Genomic DNA, 22,996 nt, shown 5'->3' with positions numbered 1-22,996 from the left:
TCAGGTGGAAGTGGAGGCAAAGAGGTCCCCAGGAGATGCCCTTGCCTCTGGAACTTCTGCCTTTGAGGAGCCTTTTGACTCTTTCCCCCTGAGTCTGATTGGGTGTGGAGCCCTGCACACGGCCCTGCCTAGACCTGACAGGACTACTTGGCTCCTCTGCAACTTGCAGGTCTCTCTGCCCTGCCAGGCTCCCATCCCCTTCCCCCAGATTTCCCTCTATATGAACCCCTTTTAACCTCCCATTTTTACCTTCTCTGTAAAAGAGGCATAATGGACACCTGTCTCTCAGGAGAGCCGTGAGAATGTGATCGTCAGTGGGCTACCTGGCACAGCACCTGGGGTACACAGCATGAGAAATGAATGCTTTTTCTCCCTACCCACTTCAAAATCCACATTAGGCAGGTAAATAAATCCGACTGAGTGCTGCTGCCTATCCCAGCACTGACTTGGCTTGCCCGTCTGGCTCTTTTTTCTTATGCTCAACACAACTGCACCAAATACACGTCCCACCCACTGAAAGCATCTGCATCCTACCCTTGTCTTGCTTAGTTCACAAAATATGGCAGACAGCTGAGTGGATCACAGCACAGCACAGAAAGGGTCCTCAGGTTGTGCTTAAAAATAAGTTTATTGAAAAACAAGTGCTGTGCACACAGCTATGTATCTGGGTCACTGGCCCGTCTCTGTGGCTCCAGTGCATGATGGATGGCAGCGTGGATGGGCAGCGGGGCCTACTGCTTGCGCTTGGTCTCACTGAGCAGCTCCTGCCAGTTCTTCTCCATCTCCTCCTTGCAGTTGAGGAAGGCATCTTCTAGCCGGCGCATGGACTCCGCCAGAGTGGGGTTGGTACGCATTACCACCATGTCATAGGCCATCCAGGTCGCCTGCACTGCAACAACCAGACAGGCCCAGTCAGGCCACAGGTGGCGCTGCAGCTCTGGGGCACCTCACTTGTGCTGCCAGGGAGCAGGACCCTGCTGGGACCCTCCATACTCCGAGGAGAGAAAGTTGTTAGCTGCAAGCCACCACAGGGCTCATAAAACCCCCTATGAAAACTCCCTGCAAACAGCAATAATGATGCTCCCTAATTTCCAGTTTTAACTTCTGGATCCATCAGCCCCTGACAGTAAAAGCTGGAGGCCAGTGGGATGTGAACTGGGAGAAAATGGAGCAAGCCCCAAGTCCTTGCTTACACACAGTTCACAGCTGGTGGCTTCGGGTGACCTCCACAGGAGTCTGCCTGGCTCACTTGCTCAGGTAGCCAGCCATTCCCAGTCCTACCAGTCCTCACTCTCATGTTTCTCCATGCTCAGTGGCCTGGGACACCTGTCCACCTGCAGCTCTACACCTCTGTGTTTTTCATTAAGGCTCAGGCCAGGGCTTCTCCTGGGGAGGCTCTGCTGCCTCCCCTCTGAGACGCTTTGCATGTTCACACTGGTCTTTCCCTCTGAGAGCAGCTTGAGGGCAGAGTGCCCTGGGCTTCCAGGTGAACATATGCTTCTTGTGCAGACTGTGGAAGTAGGCAAAACCCCCTCTTGTCACCATACGCCATCACTGTGGCTCTACATTCTAGAACTTCACAGAACAAAGGTCACCCTTTCTGTGTGACAGCGCAGCACAGTAGGTCTCTCTCCTTAACACTCCTCTTTGTCAAGCTAAAAAATACTGGTACTCTGGGAAGCAATGTCTTCAAGGAAATTAACCAAAGATGATACGAGAAGCATGATTAGTAATAAAAGCACAAGTGTACCTCACACAAGCAAGGTCAGCCACATGGCAGACTTGAAGTTCAGAGTAACACCTGTTTGATTAGGGAAAATTGTGAGAAAAGGTGTGTGTAGGGCTGAGGTTGTGGATCAGAGGTAGAGCGCTTGCCTAGCATGCGTGAGGAGGGTTTGATCCTCAGCACCATATAAAGTAAAATAAAGACATTGTGTTTACCCATAACTAAAAGATAAATATTAAAAAGAAAAGAAAGTGTGCGGTGTCCCAACAGAGTTCATGACTCTAGCTAGTATAGGGATTCTTGGACTTAAAGAAGCCTGAGTGACCCTCGGGTCACTTCTTACAATGTAGGCGACTGCCCCCACCCCCTCCCCATGGTGATTCCTGTCTAGCTGCTTGGGAATGCTACCTAGGGGCATCTCACTTGTGCTGCCAGGGAGCGGGACCCTGCTGGGACACCCCATGCTCCAAGGAGAGAAAATTGTTAGCCTGTAAGCTACCACAGGGCTGGTGGCTGAATGCTGACATGGTGACACAGGGACCAGGTTTGTGGAACAGAACTTGCTTCCCAACTCTTCACTGGCTGGCCCTGTGGCCTTGAATAAGGAGTTAGACTTGGCAAACTTAGTTTCTACTTCGCAAAGCAGAGCCTACTTCCTGATCTCATGGCTTGCTGTGAAGATTAAGGGGGTAATATACATAAGCTGCCTAGCACATGTGTCATATAGACATATAGACCGAGCGTCTGTGTCCCCTCCACATTCACATGTTGAAATCTAACCCTAAGATGAAGATATTAGGAGGCAGGGCCTTTAGGAGATGAGTGCCGATGGGTATGGAGTCCATGTGAATGGGACTGGTATCCTTATAAAACAGACACAGTGAAAAGGTGACTGCAAAGTAGGAAAAGGCTTCTCATCAGCACTAGATTGACTTCCTAGCCTCCAGGACTCTGAGAAATAAATGTTTGTTGTGTCTTTTAAACCACTCTATGTCGATTTGTTCTAGGGTCACAAAACAATGAAAACAAAAATCGTGCTGGGCACAGTGGCACATGCCTGTAATTTCAGAAGTTCAGGCGGCTGAGGCAGAAGGATCTCAAGGTCAAGGCCAGCCCCAGCAACTTAGCAAGGCCCTAAGCAACTTATTGAGACCTCATGTCAAAATAAAAAATAAAAGGACTGGGGATGTAGTTCAGCGAAAATAGCCTGTGGGTTCAACCCCTAGTACAAAGCAAAGCAAAACAAAAACAAAAACAAACATAAACAAACAAACAAAAAACAGCCAATCAGCCAAATAAAAATAAATAAGGCAATAGGCCAGGTATGGTGGCGCACATCTGTAGTTGCAGCAACTCAGGAGGCTGAGGCAGGAAGACTGTAAATTTAAGGTCAGCTTGGGCAGCTTAGCAAGACCCTATCTCAAAATAAAAATAGAAAGGGCTTGGATGTAGGTCAGTGGTATGCCTGGGTTCAATTCTCAGTATCACAGAAAAAAAAAAAAAAGACAAATGGGTCCCAAGAAGTGGGTTGTTGCTATAGCAAGTGCATGAAAGTGTGGAAGTAGCTCTGGAATTGGGCAGTTAGTAGAGGCTGCAAGAGCTTTGAAGTGCAGGCTAGAAATTGATATGGTATTACTGTGTATGGAGCTTTTATTTGCTTATATTTTAAGATATTTTTTTAGTTGTACATGGACATAATACCTTTATTTTATTTGTTTTATTTATTTATTTTTGTATGTGGTGCCTGGGATCGAACCCAGTGCTTTATGCATGCCAGGCAAGTGCTCTACCACTGAGCCACATCCTCAGCTCCACTTTTATTTATTTATTTGTTTTTTAAAAAATTTTGTAGTTGTAGATGCACAGAAGGCCTTTATTTTATTTGTTTATTTATATGTGGTGCTGAGGATCCAACTCAGTGCCTCAAGCACGCTAGGCAAGCACTCTGCCACTGAGCTACAGCCCCAACCCTGTGTATGGAGCTTTAAAAGTAATTTGGTAAGTCTCAGAATAAAAGAAGAATTTAGAGAATACATAAATGATCAAGAATAGACTGTGGAAATACAAAAGGCCAAACCATTCTAATGAGGTACCAGATGGAAATAAGGAATAAGTTATCAGAAACCAGAGAAAAAGTGATGCTTGTCATGACGTGGCAAAGAACTTGGCCGAACTGTGTTTGTGTTCTAGTGTTTTGCAGAAGATAGAACTTGTAAGCAACAAGATTGGATATTTATACAAGGAGAGTTGCTTCAAGAAAGAAGAAACTTTTACAAAATAAATAATTGAGGTACTCAGGGTAAAGAAGATAGATAAGAAATTAAAATTGGTGTAGGCGGGTAACAGCTCACAGACATGATCTTCCATAGGAGCTAGAATTTTAACTGAGTTTCCTAAGCCAAAGTAGAGAAAGAAACATGTTCAATTGACTCAGTATTCACAAAAGAGAAACAATCCATCCTTTAAAACACTACTACCCTAAAGGACAATTTTCCAGTGAGTCTTTGCGAAAAGAAAGGTCCTGGCTGTGTTGCCCAGGCTGGCCTCAAACTCCTGGGCTCATCCCAGCCGCCTGCCTCAGTCTCCTGGGTACTGGGATGACAGGTGTGCACCTCCCTCCCAGCTCAGCATCCTCATTTAGATACAAGGTGATCCTTCCTTACTATGTTAGGATCACGGGTAAAAGACAGCTGCTACCAGGGTGGCAAAGCACAGCTCAGAGAGCAGTTCAGCAAGACACCAAAACACCACATAGGGTACACAGCCCTCTAGGCCCATGGAAAGTTTTGGAATACACACAGCAGGAAGACTCACCATCATCAGAAAATTCTCCAGAAATACACATTTCTTGAATTTTTCATTCATTCACTTGGTGTTTACAGAACACTTGTGTGATGGCACTTGCAAAGGCAGCCCTGGTGGCATGCAGGGTATGAGGTTCACACGGCTCTCCTGCATGGGAGAGACGGCCATCACCTGGGGTGACTTCAGGTGGTTAAAGGTACAGCTGGGAAACAAGCCATGTGCTGCAACAGGGAGGAGGTGGGAGGCCACTGGATATACCAGGTATATCAAATAAAAGTGCAACGTGCTGGTTCTAGGCCCTCTTTTGTGTTTTGTTGCTTCGTCTGTCTATTTCTATCCCAATATGACAACATTTTAAATACATAGCTTTATAGCTTACTTATATAGCTTTTAACCTATTATGTAGCTATATATACAACATGATATACTTACATAAGTTTAAATAGATTCATAATAAATCTTGTTAATTATAGGGTAAGTCCTCTGTCCCTATCTGAATTCCTCAGAAATATCTTACTATATTCTTGACTCTCAGGGCTCTCATAAACGTTTTAGAATCAACCTGTCACATTTCATGAAAATCCAGATAGGATTTTTTTAAAAAAATATTTTTTAGCTATAAATGGACATCTTTATTTATTTTTTTATGTGGTGCTGAGAATTGAACCCAGGGCCTCACACATGCTAGGCAAGCGCTCTACCACTGAGCCACAACCCCAGCCCCCCAGAGAGGATTTTGATTAAACTACTTTGTACTCTTAGATGGAATTTGGAAAGAATGGACACATTTATTACATTAAGCTTTTCTATTCACAGAATTAACTATGGCTCCATTTATTTTGATTTTTTATTTAAAAAACTCCTAGCAACACACACACACAAACACACACACAAAATATGTCCTCATGCTTTGCCTCTGATATGTAAAAATGTAATTGATTTTTGCATATCGATCTTATATCCAACCACATCACTAAACTATTATTTCCAACCATTTGTGCTTTAGAGGTAGCAGCCAGCTTCCAAGTGGGCTCCCAGTGGGCATTACCTTTTGGTAGGCACAGCTTTGTATAGTTTTCTCTTATACCAGAGTTGATCTGTGGAACAATAGGGTACAGGTGACATTATGCCATCTGAGATTTTCTCTGAGCAAAGGTATGACCCGTCGTATGGAGTGGCCACATAGGAAGCCTCCTGACAACAGCCACCTAAGCTTGGAAGCAGATTTTCCAGCACCCAGTCCAGGGTTCAGAGACTGAAGCCAGAGCTGGTATCTTGACTGTGATCTCATATGACACAGCCAGAAACCACCCAGCTATGCCACACCCAGACTTCTGACATTCAGAAACTGTGTCATCATAAATGGTTTTAATTTTCATTTTCTAAGTTTGGGTTAATTTGCACTAAATAACAAATAACTGATTTTGGTATTGGGAATTTGGTGTTTCCCTAACAAGAACCTACAATTGGGAGTGGCTTTGGAAATGGGTGATAAGTGGAAACAAGGAGAGCTGTAAGGATTTTGGGGAGAGTGCTAGTAAAAGTTTAAAGTGCCTTGAATGCACTGTTCATAGAATTTTGGACTTTCATGAGACTAACAATAAGGGCTTTAAGAGAAGTGAGAAAAGTTATTGGAAGCTGAAGGAGAGGAGATCCTTGTTATGTAGAGGCAGAAAATTCAGCAATACTGTCACAAGAAATAATTTGAAAGGTCAAAAATGTACCTAATGAATTATTTAGTAGGATTTACCCATTTTTTAATATTTATTTTTTAATTGTAGGTGGACACACAATATCTTTATTTCAATTTGATGTGGTGCTGAGGATCGAACCCAGTGCCTCACGCATGCTAGGCGAGCGCTCTACCACTGAGCCACAACCCCAGCCCCAAGGATTTATCTATTTTTTTTTTTTTTTGGTGCTGAGAATTGAATCGAAGGCCTCCCACAGAAGCCAAGAACACACCCCACCACTGAGTAACACCCTAGCCCCAACTGACATGTTTAACATTTTACTCATTTTTCCATATTTTTGTGAATTTCAAATCGTCCTTTGGGATCACGTTCCTTTTACTTGGTATGACTTTTAGATGTTCTTTAGAGCAAGTCTGTTTGTGATAAATAGTTTCAGTTTTGTTCATCTGCAGATGTCTTTGTCTTCTCTTCTGAAAGAGAGTTTTTCAGGGGGCTGGGGTTGTAGCTCAGCGGTAGAGGGCTTCCCTTGCACTTGTGAGGTACTGGGTTCAATCCTCAGCACCACATAAAAAATAAATAAATAAAATAAATAAAAAGATATTGTGTCCATCTTTAAAAAATATCTTTCTGAAAAAAGATAGTTTTTTGGGATGCATAATTCTGGGTTAAAAGTGTTTTTATGATATTTAGTTTTTTCCCACCAATTCCTAGTCTTCATGATTGTTGTTGGGAAATCATTCCAATTGTCCTTCCTTCGATGATCTCTTTCTCTTTCTTTGGCTTCCTACAAAATTTTTCTCTTTGTCTTTGATGTTCTGAAGTTTCACTCTCTAGGTATGGATTTAATTTTCTTTTGCTTGGGATATATTTTGTTTCTTGGATCTCTGATTCAATTTTTCATCAGTTCTGGAAAATTCAGTCATTATAATATTAAATATTGTCATTATTCCATTTTAACTTTTTTCTGAGATCCCCATTAGAACCATGCTAAACCTTCTTAATCTTTTTTTCATTTTATTTATTTATTTTTGCAGGGTTAGGGATCTAGCCCAGGGCCTTATGCATGATAAACATGTGTTCTACTATTGAGCTATGCCCTAGCCCCTTCTTTTTTATTTTTTATGGTACTAGGGATTGAACCCAGAGGTGCTTAACCACTGAGCCACATCCCCAGCTATTTCTATTTTTTTTTTGAGACAGAGACTTGCTAAATTGTTAAGGCTGGCTTTGAACTTACGATCCTTCTGCCTCGGCCTTCTGAGTCACTGGGATGATAGGCATGCACACTGCACCTAGCCCTTTTTTATTTTTGATGCATTCTTTTCCTGTTTACTAATTCTCTTTTCAAGTCTTCAACTGTTATTTTTTTAAAAAAAATTTATTTTTTGGGTGTAGATGGACACAACACAATGCCTTTATTATTATTTTTTATGTGGTACTGAGGATAGAACCCGAGTCCCGGCCCGTGCTAGGCGAGCGCTGTACCGCTAAGCCACAATCCCAGCCCCTTCAACTGTTATTGATGACATTTTATTTCACAATATTTATTGTGAAATATTATTTATTTCATTATATTTTTAATTTAATTATATTATTATATTTTCATTATATTATTTATTTCATTATATTTTTCACTTTAGAATCGCTGTTTGTTTTTACCAATTTTGGCTGTTCATTCTTAAATTTATTTTATGCTCATCTGTTATTTCAAATATTCATTACTTCTTAAACCATTTTATGTATAGCTACTTATGTTCTGTGTCTGACTTCATCTTCGGCATCTAAAGGTACTGATTCTAGTTTCTTTCACTCACAGTGGCTTATCATTGCACGTCTGTGGTTTTATCTTGTATGTGAGGTCATTGCTGAGGTAGCCCCCATCCAGGAAATTAACACTCTCAGGGGTTTTGGTACTGAGCAAGAGTCATACATTCAGCTTCTCTACCTCTCTGATGTTTCAAGATTCAGTATCTGTTATAGGGTGGATTGTTTCCTCCCTAATCTCATCTGTTGAAATCCTGATTCCTGATACTTCAGAATGTGACTGTATTTAAGATTGTAACTTTAAGAGGTAGTTAAGTTAAAATGAGGTATTTGGAATGGGCCCTAGTTCAGTATGAGTGGCATCCTGATAAGGAGAGGAAGAACAGAGGGTTCATCATGTAAGGACACAAGAAGGAGATGAAACATCTACAAGCCAAGGAGAAACTAACCTTACCCACACTGCTAGCCTCCAGTACTGTGAGAAAACACCTTTCTATTGTTTAAGCTGTCCAGACTGTAGTCGTTTGTAGGGCAGACCTAGCAAACACACAGAGGATCCCACTACAGAGCAAGATCTCCTCCTGCTGCTCCTACTGTTCTCGTGGCTTTGCTCTGGGACTTTGCCTTCAGCATTAGGGTATTTGTTCCCAGCCTGTCACCACTGAAGCTCCAGTTTCTGCATGACCTGCTGAGCTACCTAGTTGAGCCAGGCTCATCTTACTAGGTTGATGGTACCATGTGCAATTTTGGCCTTGCATGAAGGATTTCAGCAAAAGCGAGTGAGTGGGGGCTGAAATCTAAATTATGGTCCTCTCTTCAATATGAGAAGATTGCTCTCTGGCCAGAGGGGGTGCCTTTTTCTAATTCATTACAAAGGAGAATTTTTCCAATCATTTAACCCAGAAAAAGCAGCACTTTTTTTCTATTTATATGGAGGTGCAGTATGATCCAGCAGAGGCCTTATTAACTATATTTAAGTTTATTTAGGGGTCTTACCTTTTGTGTGACCAGTGATGCCTTAAGCATGTGTTCTATCTAGGTTTTGTTGGTGAGGGATGGAAGGATCCTGCCGGGACCCCACCCCCAGCTCCCTGAGCAGCTGGGATTACAGGTGTGGCCAGCCCTAGGCTACAGCTCCTTCACTGTCACATTAGGAATGCAAGGCTATTTGCTCCTCAGCACAAGCCTTTTGTCCTCACCAAAACAGCACTCTCCAAATCACCAAATGACCTCAGTATTTCCAGACAAAGGGCTGTGTTGATCATCACCTCTTCCTGAAACTGTCTCCTGCCTGGGATGGCATGATGCTACTCTTCCAGTCCTCTGTGCCCACGACTGTCTTTCTCTTCCCTTACAGTAAAACACCTTTGTCTGCTTCTCCCATTGAGGGCATTTCTCAGGGCTGTGTCCTTGGGCCACCACTCTTCACTATGAACCTACTGCATGGTCAGTATCACATGCACATTGTGAAAAGGAAAGTAGTCAGACCCTTTGAGGGTTATTAGACTCAACTTACACTAATTCCTGGAGATCCAGAGCATTACTGTGGTCCACCAGTCAGAGGTGATCAATGGAGTGTCAGCTCTGGTTTGTCTCACAGTGGACCACAGGCCTCTGAACCCAGCCTGTGTTTATTTTCACAGTTTCAGTATGCAGAATTGAAACAGCATATTCAGTAACCGGGAGAATCCCTACATTGGCTCACTGACTCATGAGGGCTGTCATGCTGCAAAAGGTGAAATGGAAGCCAAGCAGGACTGCCTCCAGCTACGAGAGCAGTAAACCAAAGCAACTGCATTTCTGCAAACTGCAGGCTTCGACCATCATTAAAACCCTGAGAGGTGCGGGGACATTCCTACCACATCCCTATTCCACTCGCCTATTTGGCCTGTGCAGAAAATGGATCTTAGAGAATGACAGCAGATTATCAAACTCAATCAGAAGGTGACTCCAGATATGGTTTGTTGCTGGAAAAAATGAACAAATGAACACATTCCTTGTACCTGGTATGCAGCTGTTGATCTGGCAAATGTTTTCTCTGTACATGTGAGCAAAGCCAATCAGAAGCAGTTTGCTTTTAGATGATCAGGCCAATAACTCCTCTTCACTACCCTTATCAGGTCTACCAACTCCCCAGTGGCTAGGGTTTGGATCTGTGTGAAAGGCTCTGTCACCAGCCTATGGCAATACTCGGAGGTGGTGAAACCCTGAGAAGGTGATGCCCAATGGAAGGAAGTAGGTCACTGAAGTAAGAGGTGCCCTTGGAGGAGGGGATACTGGAACCTCAGCCCCTTCCTTTCTCTTTCTATTTGCATCTAGTTATAATGAAGTAAGCAGCTTTGTCCTACCACTAGCTCCCTACCGTGATATTCTGCCCCCTACATGCCCCAAAACAATGGGGACAACAGTCCAGGAACTGAAACCTCAGAAACTATGAGCCAAAATAACCTTTCTTCCTTTAAAGTAGATTTTATCAGGTATTTTGTCATGGTGGTGAGAAGCTGACTCACACACCAGCTGGTACATAACATTGATGATATTTTGCTGATTGAACTGGTGAGTCAAAGAAGCCAGATACAAGAGCATGTACCATGCAGTTCCATCTAGATGAAACTCGGGGCATGCATGGTAGTTGTTAAATGGTGTTAGGGATGGAGGTTGGAGATGAGCTGGGCAAGGTAAAAAGAAACTTCTGGAGTTGGCAAAAATGTTCTGCACTTGGATGCTGGTGTTGTTTACCATGCCACATTTGGCAAAGTTCAGTGCACTCTATACTTAAAGTGTATTTATTATATTGTATGTAAATTATACCTTAATGAAGATGACTTCAGGAACAGTAAAAAGCAAGAACATTATATATTAATATTTATGAATGTGGTAAAGGATATGCCAGAGATAAATCTACATCCCCAAGTGATTTAAAAGAATAAAATAAATGAACACAGCATTCAACTCAAAGTTTTAATAAAACAGCAATAAAAAATTAGGAAAAGCAGAGGAATTCCCCCCTCCCAAGAAATCCAGATAAGTCAGAATATGGAAAAATAGCAGCACACTGAGACGCTTTCCTGGCCCATGTACCCTTTTCTGAGAATTATCATCACCCATAGATCCTAGGACGAATTTAACCTGAACATCAGTCTCATTTCCCATGTGGCCTAGCCCACCCTGGCCAGGGGTGATGTACACCATAGCATAATTTGCAGCATTGAAAAGTAATAGATTGTACACATCTTGGAAGGAGCTGACACATGTAGTTCTGGATGAAAAAAATAAGAAATAGCATGAGACATATAACAATACTATTTACATAAATTAAAAACATATGTACATAAAACAGCAATATACATTTTACAAGAACATACACACAGAAAGGCATACATTAAGCACATTAGAATTGTTTCCTGTGGGTGGAGAGAGGGAAAAGAATGAACTATACGGATTAAAGGGGACAAATAAAAAATTAAGCTGGAGGGCTTGTATGATCATGATATACCATGAACCGAGGGCCATGAAAAAAAAATCAGTCCTCTATATTTGAGATAGAAATAAATGAAAAACTGACCAGGCAACAGTGTAATTTGAGAATAGGGGAGTAGTCTTGAGGAAACCACACAAAATAAAATGGAAAATAACAAATAAATAAAACTGATTACAGAAATGATGATAAAAGATACAGCAAAATGGAGATGCACAACATGGACAACTGGAGTTCTTAAAGAAGGAAACCAAAGAAACAGAACAACTAGTATGCAGCGAAACAATAAATGAAAATTTGTTCATGAGCATTCTCAAGTCCACTGTTCCAAGGGCTTGCCAGGTCCCAGGAAAAGTGTCACAGGATAACACCAGTCTTATCTTGCTGGAATCACAGATCTTCAAAGATAAAGAAAAAATCTTAAAGGCAGAAGAAGCAAGTTGCTCAAGAGGAAACGGAGGCCTCCCACCACTGCACAGTGCCACCAAGTTCTCCTTCAAGCCACAGAGAAAGTGATCAATACTCCACTAAACTGCCAGCCAGGTATAAGCACAGACAGATATTCTCAGGCATTTATGAAATCAAAGAATATAGTTACTAGGTTTAAATACTCCATCTGTTTGAATACAAAAATGTATGTCACAATGACTGTAGGGGTTATGATTACAGAACTTAAATGTTATAAATCTTCTCTGTGTGTGTGTGTGTGTGTGTGTGTGTGTGTTTGTATATGTGTGTGTATGTGTGTGTGTGTGTGTTTGTATATGTGTGTGTATGTGTGTGTGTGTGTTTGTATATGTGTGTGTATGTGTGTGTGTGTGTGTTTGTATATGTGTGTGTATGTGTGTGTGTGTTTGTATATGTGTGTGTGTATGTGTGTGTGTGTTTGTATGTGTGTGTATGTGTGTGTGTGTGTATGTGTATGTGTGTGTGTGTGTGTATGTGTGTGTGTGTGTTTGTATGTGTGTGTGTATGTGTGTGTGTGTGTTTGTATATGTGTGTGTGTGTGTGTGTTTGTATATGTGTGTGTATGTGTGTGTGTGTGTATGTGTGTGTGTGTGTGTGTTTGTATATGTGTGTGTGTGTGTGTTTGTATATGTGTGTGTGTGTGTTTGTATATGTGTGTGTATGTGTGTGTGTGTATGTGTGTGTGTGTGTTTGTATATGTGTGTATGTGTGTGTGTGTGTTTGTATATGTGTGTGTATGTATGTGTGTGTGTTTGTATATGTGTGTGTGTGTGTGTTTGTATATGTGTGTGTGTGTGTGTGTGTTTGTATATGTGTGTGTATGTGTGTGTGTGTGTTTGTATATGTGTGTGTATGTGTGTGTGTGTGTGTGTTTGTATGTGTGTGTGTGTGTGTGTTTGTATATGTGTGTGTGTGTGTGTTTGTATATGTGTGTGTATGTGTGTGTGTGTGTGTATGTGTGTGTATGTGTGTGTGTGTGTTTGTATATGTGTGTGTATGTGTGTGTGTGTGTGTTTGTATGTGTGTGTGTGTGTGTGTTTGTATATGTGTGTGTGTGTGTGTGTGTTTGTATATGTGTGTGTGTGTGTGTGTTTGTATATGTGTGTGTGTATATGTGTGTGTGTGTGTGTTTGTATATGTGTGTGTGTATGTGTGTGTGTGTGTGTGTGTTTGTATATGTGTGTGTGTGTGGTACTGGGGATGGAACCCAGGAGGGTCCTACCCCTGAGCCACATTCCCAGCCCTTTTTATTTTTCATTTTGAAACAGGGTCTTACTATGTTTTCTGGAGCTGGCCTTGAATTTGGGATCCTCTTGCCTCAACCTGAGTATCGAGGATTACAGGTGCACCACCTTGGTCAGCTGATGTTATAAATCTTGATAACAACAAATAGTAGATGAGTTACAAAGAGTAGTATAGCTAACAGCTAACTATGACTTGGTTTCCTCATCTATAAAACAGGGATGAGAGTCTTGTATGACATTGTTGTGGAGACTCAATTATCCAATATGTAGTATTTAGTAGTAAGTTCTGAGTGTTTCTGATGACAGGTATTAGATACTGAATAAGGTGAAAGGATATAACTAAAGAAATAACACTAGTTTAATGTTTCCCACAAACCAACTTACCTCCCTCCCTCCCTTTCTTTCTTTCTTTTTTCTTCTATACTTTGCTGTTTTATTATTTCTAAATCTCAGGCTTATGTACAGGAGGTAAGAGCACTGATAAAATTAAAAAACAGACCTAAAATGGCCTGGCTGGTGTGTCCAGAAGACCACATGGGGCAGTGGCCCTCGCCCTACCCCCTACCCTCCGGGACCTAGGGGTCTCTTGGCACTTTGTGTCTCCTAGTGACCAGCTGTCAGCAGCTCCAGCCTGGCACTGTGGGGCACATCTCTGGCCACCAGGCACCCTTGCAGCCTGCTACCCTTTCCTTATCAGGTGGATTTCATAGCTGCCCCGGCAGAGCTCAGGGCACAGTCTACCATCCTGTCTCCAGAGGGCTAGAGTGACCAGAGGTCCCACAAACTTTCTTAATTTTATTTCTCCCTTTGCTTCAGGGCCATCATGACTTTGTTTTGATTTTAAAATTTACTTTTAATTTTAAAATGGAACATGCAACATTTCCTTTAAAAGTTATTATTTGATTAGCAATTATAAACCTAATAACCATTTATTCTGAAATGCTAATGCTCACACCAGAAAATTTCCACTGTATATAGTATCATTTTGGTATGTTAAAAAAATGTTGCTAAGAGATGATTTGGAAGAAAATATCCAGATTGACATAATCTTAACAAAGCAATTTCTAAAGAAAAAACTGAAAAGTTATACAAAAAAACTCTCCAATGGTTGAGTCATTGAGGTCTTTGAAATATTAAAAAGCCAATTGCTTCCAAATACTATAATAGTAAACATTTAATTTCAGAATGTGGAAAAATATGACTCTAGAGATTGTGCAGGCCCAAGTATCTTTGAACAGTTACTTAGATTCTGTAAGCCCTAGTTTCCTCATTTATAAAATAAGGATAATAATACTATCTATGCCCCAGATTTTTACTCTAATAAATAAATAAGACAATATGTGTAAGGCATATGGCGGAGTCCAACACCAACACATGGTGTACGATCAACATAAGTTGTTGTCATTATCACTGATAACACTGGAATAGCACTCACACCTAAGAATCCACAGCCTTCCTCCATGCTGGCATTAATGTAGCAAAAAAAAAAAATGTAAAAAGACCTTACATATAAAGGGAATAAAGACCAGAAGTAAATGTATTGAAAAAAATCTTTTGCAGAAAAATTTTGCAAAACTCTTTTAAGACATCTTAATGCATATTAATACATAATTTAGAGAGACATACTCTACCTAAATGAGAACACGTAATGTTAAAAAGATATCGTTCTTTACTGGACCCAATGGAACATACCTGTAATCCCAGCAGCTTGGGAGGCTAAGGCAGGAGGATTGCAAGTTTCAGGCCAGCCTCGGCAACTTAGTAAGGCCCTTAGCAACTTAACAAGAATAAAAGGACCGGGGGAGCTGGGGCTGTGACTTAGCGGTAGAGTGCTCACCTAGCATGTGCGGGGTGCTGGGTTCAATCCTCAGCACCACATAAAAATAAAGGTACTATGTTCAGCTACAACTAAAACAAAATATTTTTAAAAAGGGACTGGAAACTAGCACATGGTAAAGCACCCCTGAGTTCAATTCCCAGTACCCTCCCTAAAAAAATCATTCTTCCCAAATTAATGTATAGGTTTAACACAATTCCAAATAAAGTATTAAATAAATGAATCTATATTGTTCCTCTGGAAGAATAAATGAGAGAAAAGTTAAAAATCATAAAATAAGAAAAAGAATGTTGAGGGGAGCTTCAAGATTAATAATGAAAATAGTTTGATACTATACTTTTTTAAAAATTGTAGATAGATACAATATCTTTAATTATTTTTATGTGGTGCTGAGGATCAAACCCAGGGCCTGGCAAGTGCTAGGTGAGTGATCTACCGCTGAGCCCCAGCCCCAGACCTGGTACTATACTTTTTAAAACATAATGTTATGAATGGAATAGCTGTCTCTGCCCTGCTATGTGTAAGACCCTCAGGAGTCATAAATCACCTGCAAATTGATAGGAGAGGATGGGGTGGACTTGCGGGGGTAAATAGCTAACCCCACCTTGCTACCCTCTACTCTCATGGAGCAAAAATGCCAGCGAAACTTGTGCCAGGAATGCTGTCCTAGCCATGTCCTGACTTAAGTTTGAGAGTAGAGAAAGAGGAATTTAAGCCTTGGAGTTAAGATTTTGCCTTTGATATTGCTTGAAATTTTTACATTTGTTAGGGATTTCCCCCTTGGTATGATCAAAGATCCAAAGAACAACAAGACAAAGGTCTTTGCGGGGGCATCAGAGGTCACGGGTTACATGCTGAGCCTCACTTCAGATCTAACCTAAAGGGTCAGGATGAGAGATGACATAATCCTGGTCCCAAATCATCTTACTTCTGCCAATAAAAACTGTCCTAACTTCTCCCAGGGACAATATGAAGAAATTATTCTGTTGCTTATATTTCAGTTACAAAAATATTTTGATGTTAGGATTTGAGTCCCTGGGTTCGAGAACATCTATTGCTTAAAAAATTACCAAAGGTATGATTTTTTTTTTTTGTGTGGTACTTGGAATTGAACCCAGGGTTGGTCTGTCACTGAGCTACATCCCCAGTCCTTTTATCTTTAAATTTTGAGACAGGGTCTCATTAGGTTGCCTAGGCTGACCTCAAATTTGCAATCTTCCTGTCTCAGTCTCCAGAGTAGCTGGCATTACTGGTGTGAGCCACCATACCCAGCACAAAAGGTAAACTATACAATTCAAATATCATTTAATCTGCTACTGCTTATGTGTTGCTAACATACTTTCAGCAGCTGACACATTGCTAGAGAAACTGTTAAAAAGACTACATTACCCCCAAATTTGATAACAGGTAGAACATTTATATATAAATAGAATTATAAAAGAGGAAAATAGGGGCCTGGGTTATGGCTCAGTGGTAGAACGCTTACCTAGCATGGGTGAGGCATGGATTCGATCCCTGGCACCACATAAAAATAAAAGGTATTGTGTCCATCTACAACTAAAAAATATTTTAACAAAATAGGAAAATATATGAAACTAAAACTAAGAAATAATTCAATAAAGGGAAATAATTGCCTTAACATGAGTCCAGGGAATGTAACTAGTCATCCTAATGTTTGGGTCTGCTCCCCACCCACATCTAAGGAAGGACCATCTCTATTCGACTGTGTGTTCCTAGAATGGCACATGGTAGATACCCAGTGAGTGCTGTTAAATAAAGAGAACATTTCACTAGATTGAAAAAGTTACATAGTTTATAGTGGAAAATGAATTACAGAACTTTTGAAATAGGTAGTTTAAAATATATTTAAAACTTTCCAATATCTAGGCAGAAAAGTGGAAACATTTTTAAGTAGAAATTTTTTAGAGTTTGCTATAATGAATACTTTTTAAAAAAAAAATAAATGAATAATATCTTGGGCTGGGGTCGAGGCAGAGGTAGAGCACTTGCCTAGCATGCGTGAGGCACTGGGTTCGATCCTCAGTACCACATTAAAAAAAATAAAGGTATTGTGTTAATCTACAACTAAAAACTAAATGTTTAAAAAAATGAATAATGTCTTTTAAAGTAGTTTGCTTTCATTGGGCATACTGGCACACACATGTAATCCCAGCTACTTGGGAAGCTGAGGCAGGAAGATCACAGTTCAAGCTCAGCCTAAGCAACTTAGCAAAACTGTCTCAAAAATAAAAATCTGAAAAAGGGTTAGGGAGAGCCTAGGGCTGGGGCTTAGTGGCAGAGCACTTGCCTAGCACATGTAAGACACTGAGTTCAATTCTCAGCACCAAATATAAACAGATAAATAAATAAATAAAAATAAAGGTCCATTGACAACTAAAAAGATATTTTTTAAAAAAGGGCTGGGGGCTGGGGTTGTGGCTCAGAGGTACAGTGCTCACCTACCATGCATGAGGCACTGGGTTCATTCCTCAGCACCACATAAAAAATAAAATAATATAAAGATATTGTGTCCACCTATAACTAAAAATAAATATTTAAAAAAGGGCTGGGGATATGACTTAGTGGCAGAGCTCTTGCCTAGCATGTGTGAGGTACTGGATTCAATACCTGGTACTACAAACAAAAAACTTTTTTTAAAAAATTTGAGTTAAAGTATGCATGCTTTTTGTTTTGCTTTGTTTTTGTGGTGGTGAGAATCAAAATCAGGGCTTTGTACATGCTTAGGCAAGTGCTCTACCAATGAGCTACATGTCCAACACTAAGGTATTCATGATTTCTAGAGTTTGTTTTACATTATTATTTTTTCTAGCAAAGCTTAGGCTCACAAATTATAAGAATTACATATATTCTGAGTTAATAAAGAACAAATAAAGTTAATAAAGAACAAAGCTTAGGCTCACAAATTATAAGAATTACATATATTCTGAGTTAATAAAGAACAAATAAAATTATTAAAAAATTATAATTACCAAAATTATAATGATGTTACTACCACTGCTGAGTAGAAACAGATTAAATAAGACAACAAACTAACATTTCTTCCCCCAAATTTAGAAATTTGCTCAGTCCTATTGCTCTTTCAGTCCACTGAATGTATCTCCCATTCTTATCACTGTTATGCTGAACGCTTTCTATTTAAATGATTTACAGAGCACTGGTCTGCTCACAGATATCATAGTCACCTGTTTATCTTCTGATGTGAGTTGTCATTACATGTGAGTTGTATCTGGTAATGTACCAACTGCAAGTCACTATTTCTGTCCTCAAGAAGATAATAATAGTCCAATTGCAGAAATACAATGCAAAACCCACAGAAAATAATTCAAGGTCATCCAATATTAGGGTCAAATTTTGTGGTACAGCTACTGCTATGAAAGTGGTCAAGGAAAGCCTTGTTAGGAGAAGGAACACTGGATATGAGCTCAGAAGTTTGGGGAATGGGACTGGGGATGTGGCTCAAGCGGTAGCTCACTCGCCTGGCATGCGTGCAGCCTGGGTTCGATCCTCAGCACCATATACAAATAAAGATGTTGTGTCCGCCAAAAAAAAAAAATGTTGCAGGCTAAACTAACATTAGGCTTAACATTTTTCCAATACCTGATTGGCACAAATTTAAAAAAAAAAGAAGTTTGGGGAATATTCAAGCTTTTGAAAAGAAGGCACGCTGTTTGGGAAAGCATCCTACCTGAGATTTTTTCCATCTCTTCCAATAGCTTTTCCAAGTCCTTATTCAGGTCTGACAGCATTCGCAGCATATTGTCGTAATTTCTTTCCCCAGGGTCAGAATCAGCCATCTAGGTGGTGCACAGCAAGAAGCTGCCATGAGATGGACTGGCATTTCACTTCTACTCCACATTCCACAGCCAGTGATTCTTTAAAGAACTCTTCCCTGGCTCTTAGATTCGGACAGTACCACTTACTCCACAGGCATTAGCATCAGTTGCCAGGGAGACTGGGCAACTCATTCACATTTTCAACTATAGTTTTGTACTTTGTAAAAGGGCACTGCTAATAGTACCTGTACCTTATGGATAAGGTTTTTGTAAGGATTAAATGTTATAAATTATGTACCCTTCTGCAAGTACCTACAATAATAAACACTTAATAAATCATACTTATTGTTATTTAAAATATTGAAAGCCAACAAATTTACTCCAGATCTTCTTCTGATCTTTACTAATCACATCAATTCATTCCATTAATAATTGATGCTTATCTATTTAACTACAAGACTCTGGGCTAGGAAAGAAGGGAGAAAAATAATTAATAAAGCCATAGAAACTGCCAGGGAATTTATACTCTGGGAGATTATGAGGGAAGAAACTAGGTGACTGTTAATCAGGCAGGGGATGGCCCCAACATAACGTTGTTCTCAGGGTGCTTGTGGATGTGTGGGGTACAGTTCTTGGCGCTTGCTATAGTAAGAGGCCTCCATTTCGTAGCCTATGGCTCCCAGGCCTCTCCCATCATGGCAGGTCTCAACTGGTGTTGGGCTTGTGCTGATCCACCCTTCTTATTAAAGGTGAAAATTCTGAGGAGGGGCAGGGCACCCTCTAGCTCACGTGAGGTAGATCTGAGAACCAAAGGTGTAGGGGCAGGGTGTGTGGCCTTTTGGGATCTGTGAATGTGCTGCTTCTGTGGGCACGGAGCCATTCTCACTGGCAACTCCACCCTTTCTGCTGGCTTTAAATTCTTATTACTTTTGTAAGTAGAGATAGTTTGCTAGAGCAAGTGTGGGAGGTGTGGGAGGCAGGGCCAGGGCCTGAGAGTGGGCGATGGAAGAAAGAAATGTCTGGAACACCTTCCTTGACTTTTACTGTGTCCATGGTCTGTTCTGTGGTCAGTTTCTCCCTTCCCTTTCCCAGCTAGGCCTCTCACATATGCCTGCCCCGTAGTTCCTACTCCTCAACAACTGTCCTCTGGCATCTCTCTGCCCTGCGCAGAAACTGCTCTTACCAAAATCAAAGGGGACCACTGCAGAAGGTTGAAAGGAGGCAAGAATAGGAAAACTAGTTAGGAGAGCACTGTGGTGCTCTCAGGTATCTGGGATAGCCCTGAAAATAAGAAATGTGAGGGTATTTGAGGGGCTCTTAAATCAAGTGCAGGGAGTGAGGGTCTGGGGAGTGTGACAGGACAGAATGGGTGTTTGAGGAAAAGGGAGACACGTAGAGTTACTGAAGTAAGAAAAACCGGGACCCACCCCTCGTGTGCAGATTTGAGGACTGCATGTTGTTCAGAGGTGTCAGGTATGAGGTGGTATGTGGAGGGCAGGTGTCCCACCTGAATGTGGTGATGGGGAGATGCAAGATGAGTGGAATGAGGACCATGGGTGTGTAGAGTGCAGGACCTGTAATGTACGGTGCCAAGAGACAGTGGGGGCAGTGGGTGAGGACGTGAGGACAGGGTTGGGGGGACGTGGGGTGAGGAGTTGAGGTCAGGGGTGAGGGGTGAGGAGTGAGGAGTGAGGAGCTGAGGTGAGGGGTGTGAGGTGAGGAGCTGAGGTGAGGGGTGTGAGGTGAGGAGCTGAGGTGAGGGGTGTGAGGTGAGGAGCTGAGGTGAGGGGTGTGAGGTGAGGAGCTGAGGTGAGGGGTGTGAGGTGAGGAGCTGAGGTGAGGGGTGTGAGGTGAGGAGCTGAGGTGAGGGGTGTGAGGTGAGGAGCTGAGGTGAAGGGTGTGAGGTGAGGAGCTGAGGTGAGGAGTGTGGGTGAGGAGCTGAGGTGAGGGGTGTGGGTGAGGAGCTGAGGTGAGGGGTGAGGAGTGAGGAGCTGAGGTGAGGGGTGAGGGGTGAGGAGCTGAGGTGAGGGGTGAGGAGCTGAGGTGAGGGGTGTGAGGTGAGGAGCTGAGGTGAGGGGTGTGAGGTGAGGAGCTGAGGTGAGGAGTGTGGGTGAGGAGCTGAGGTGAGGGGTGTGAGATGAGGAGCTGAGGTGAGGGGTGAGGAGCTGAGGTGAGGGGTGACGGGTGAGGAGCTGAGGTGAAGGGTGTGGGGTTAGGAGCTGAGGTGAGGAGTGTGGGTGAGGAGCTGAGGTGAGGGGTGTTAGGTGAGAAGATGAGGTGAGGGGTGAGGAGTGAGGAGCTGAGGTGAGGGGTGAGGGGTGAGGAGCTGAGGTGAGGGGTGAGGAGCTGAGGTGAGGGGTGTGAGGTGAGGAGCTGAGGTGAGGGGTGAGGAGTGAGGAGCTGAGGTGAGGGGTGAGGGGTGAGGAGCTGAGGTGAGGGGTGTGAGGTGAGGAGCTGAGGTGAGGGGTGAGGAGTGAGGAGCTGAGGTGAGGGGTGTGAGGTGAGGAGCTGAGGTGAGGGGTGAGGGGTGAGGAGCTGAGGTGAGGGGTGTGAGGTGAGGAGCTGAGGTGAGGGGTGAGGAGTGAGGAGCTGAGGTGAGGGGTGTGAGGTGAGGAGCTAAGGTGAGGGGTGTGAGGTGAGGAGCTGAGGTGAGGGGTGAGGGGTGAGGAGCTGAGGTGAGGGGTGAGGAGTGAGGAGCTGAGGTGAGGGGTGAGGGGTGAGGAGCTGAGGTGAGGGGTGAGGAGCTGAGGTGAGGAGTGTGGGTGAGGAGCTGAGGTGAGGGGTGTGAGGTGAGGAGCTGAGGTGAGGGGTGTGAGGTGAGGAGCTGAGGTGAGGAGTGTGGGTGAGGAGCTGAGGTGAGGGGTGAGGAGCTGAGGTGAGGGGTGAGGGGTGAGGAGCTGAGGTGAGGGGTGTGAGATGAGGAGCTGAGGTGAGGGGTGTGAGATGAGGAGCTGAGGTGAGGGGTGTGAGATGAGGAGCTGAGGTGAGGAGTGTGGGTGAGGAGCTGAGGTGAGGGATGTGAGATGAGGAGCTGAGGTGAGGAGTGTGGGTGAGGAGCTGAGGTGAGGGGTGTGAGATGAGGAGCTGAGGTGAGGGGTGACGGGTGAGGAGCTGAGGTGAAGGGTGTGGGGTGAGGAGCTGAGGTGAGGAGTGTGGGTGAGGAGCTGAGGTGAGGGGTGTGAGGTGAGGAGCTGAGGTGAGGGGTGACGGGTGAGGAGCTGAGGTGAGGGGTGTGAGGTGAGGAGCTGAGGTGAGGGGTGAGGAGTGAGGAGCTGAGGTGAGGGGTGAGGGGTGAGGAGCTGAGGTGAGGGGTGTGAGGTGAGGAGCTGAGGTGAAGGGTGTGAGGTGAGGAGCTGAGGTGAGGGGTGAGGGGTGAGGAGCTGAGGTGAGGGATGTGAGGTGAGGAGCTGAGGTGAGGGGTGAGGAGTGAGGAGCTGAGGTGAGGGGTGAGGGGTGAGGAGCTGAGGTGAGGGGTGTGAGGTGAGGAGCTGAGGTGAGGGGTGAGGAGTGAGGAGCTGAGGTGAGGGGTGTGAGGTGAGGAGCTAAGGTGAGGGGTGTGAGGTGAGGAGCTGAGGTGAGGGGTGAGGAGTGAGGAGCTGAGGTGAGGGGTGAGGGGTGAGGAGCTGAGGTGAGGGATGTGAGGTGAGGAGCTGAGGTGAGGGGTGAGGAGTGAGGAGCTGAGGTGAGGGGTGAGGGGTGAGGAGCTGAGGTGAGGGGTGTGAGGTGAGGAGCTGAGGTGAGGAGTGTGGGTGAGGAGCTGAGGTGAGGGGTGTGAGGTGAGGAGCTGAGGTGAGGGGTGTGAGGTGAGGAGCTGAGGTGAGGGGTGAGGAGTGAGGAGCTGAGGTGAGGGGGGTGAGGTGAGGAGCTGAGGTGAGGGGTGAGGGGTGAGGAGCTGAGGTGAGGGGTGAGGAGTGAGGAGCTGAGGTGAGGGGGGTGAGGTGAGGAGCTGAGGTGAGGAGTGTGGGTGAGGAGCTGAGGTGAGGGGTGAGGAGCTGAGGTGAGGGGTGAGGGGTGAGGAGCTGAGGTGAGGGGTGACGGGTGAGGAGCTGAGGTGAAGGGTGTGGGGTTAGGAGCTGAGGTGAGGAGTGTGGGTGAGGAGCTGAGGTGAGGGGTGTTAGGTGAGAAGATGAGGTGAGGGGTGAGGAGTGAGGAGCTGAGGTGAGGGGTGTGAGATGAGGAGCTGAGG

General features: G+C 43.5%; 1 protein-coding gene across 1 annotated transcript; it reads right to left on the bottom strand.

Annotated features, from left to right (window-relative positions):
* Positions 1–731: 731 nt before the first annotated feature.
* Syce3 (synaptonemal complex central element protein 3) lies at positions 732–18,831 on the bottom strand. Its single transcript, XM_026413602.2, has 2 exons — positions 18,723–18,831; positions 732–889 (listed from the first exon to the last, which is right to left on the bottom strand). The coding sequence occupies exons 1-2, from the start codon at positions 18,829–18,831 to the stop codon at positions 732–734; spliced, it is 267 nt and encodes an 88-aa protein (XP_026269387.1).
* Between the last annotated feature and the right edge of the window lie 4,165 nt (positions 18,832–22,996).

The sequence above is a fragment of the Urocitellus parryii genome, chromosome 5, assembly GCF_045843805.1.
Source record: "Urocitellus parryii isolate mUroPar1 chromosome 5, mUroPar1.hap1, whole genome shotgun sequence".
NCBI lineage: Eukaryota > Metazoa > Chordata > Mammalia > Rodentia > Sciuridae > Urocitellus > Urocitellus parryii.
Note: the sequence above shows the minus strand (reverse complement) of the source record. Positions and strands in the feature narration are given on the sequence as shown.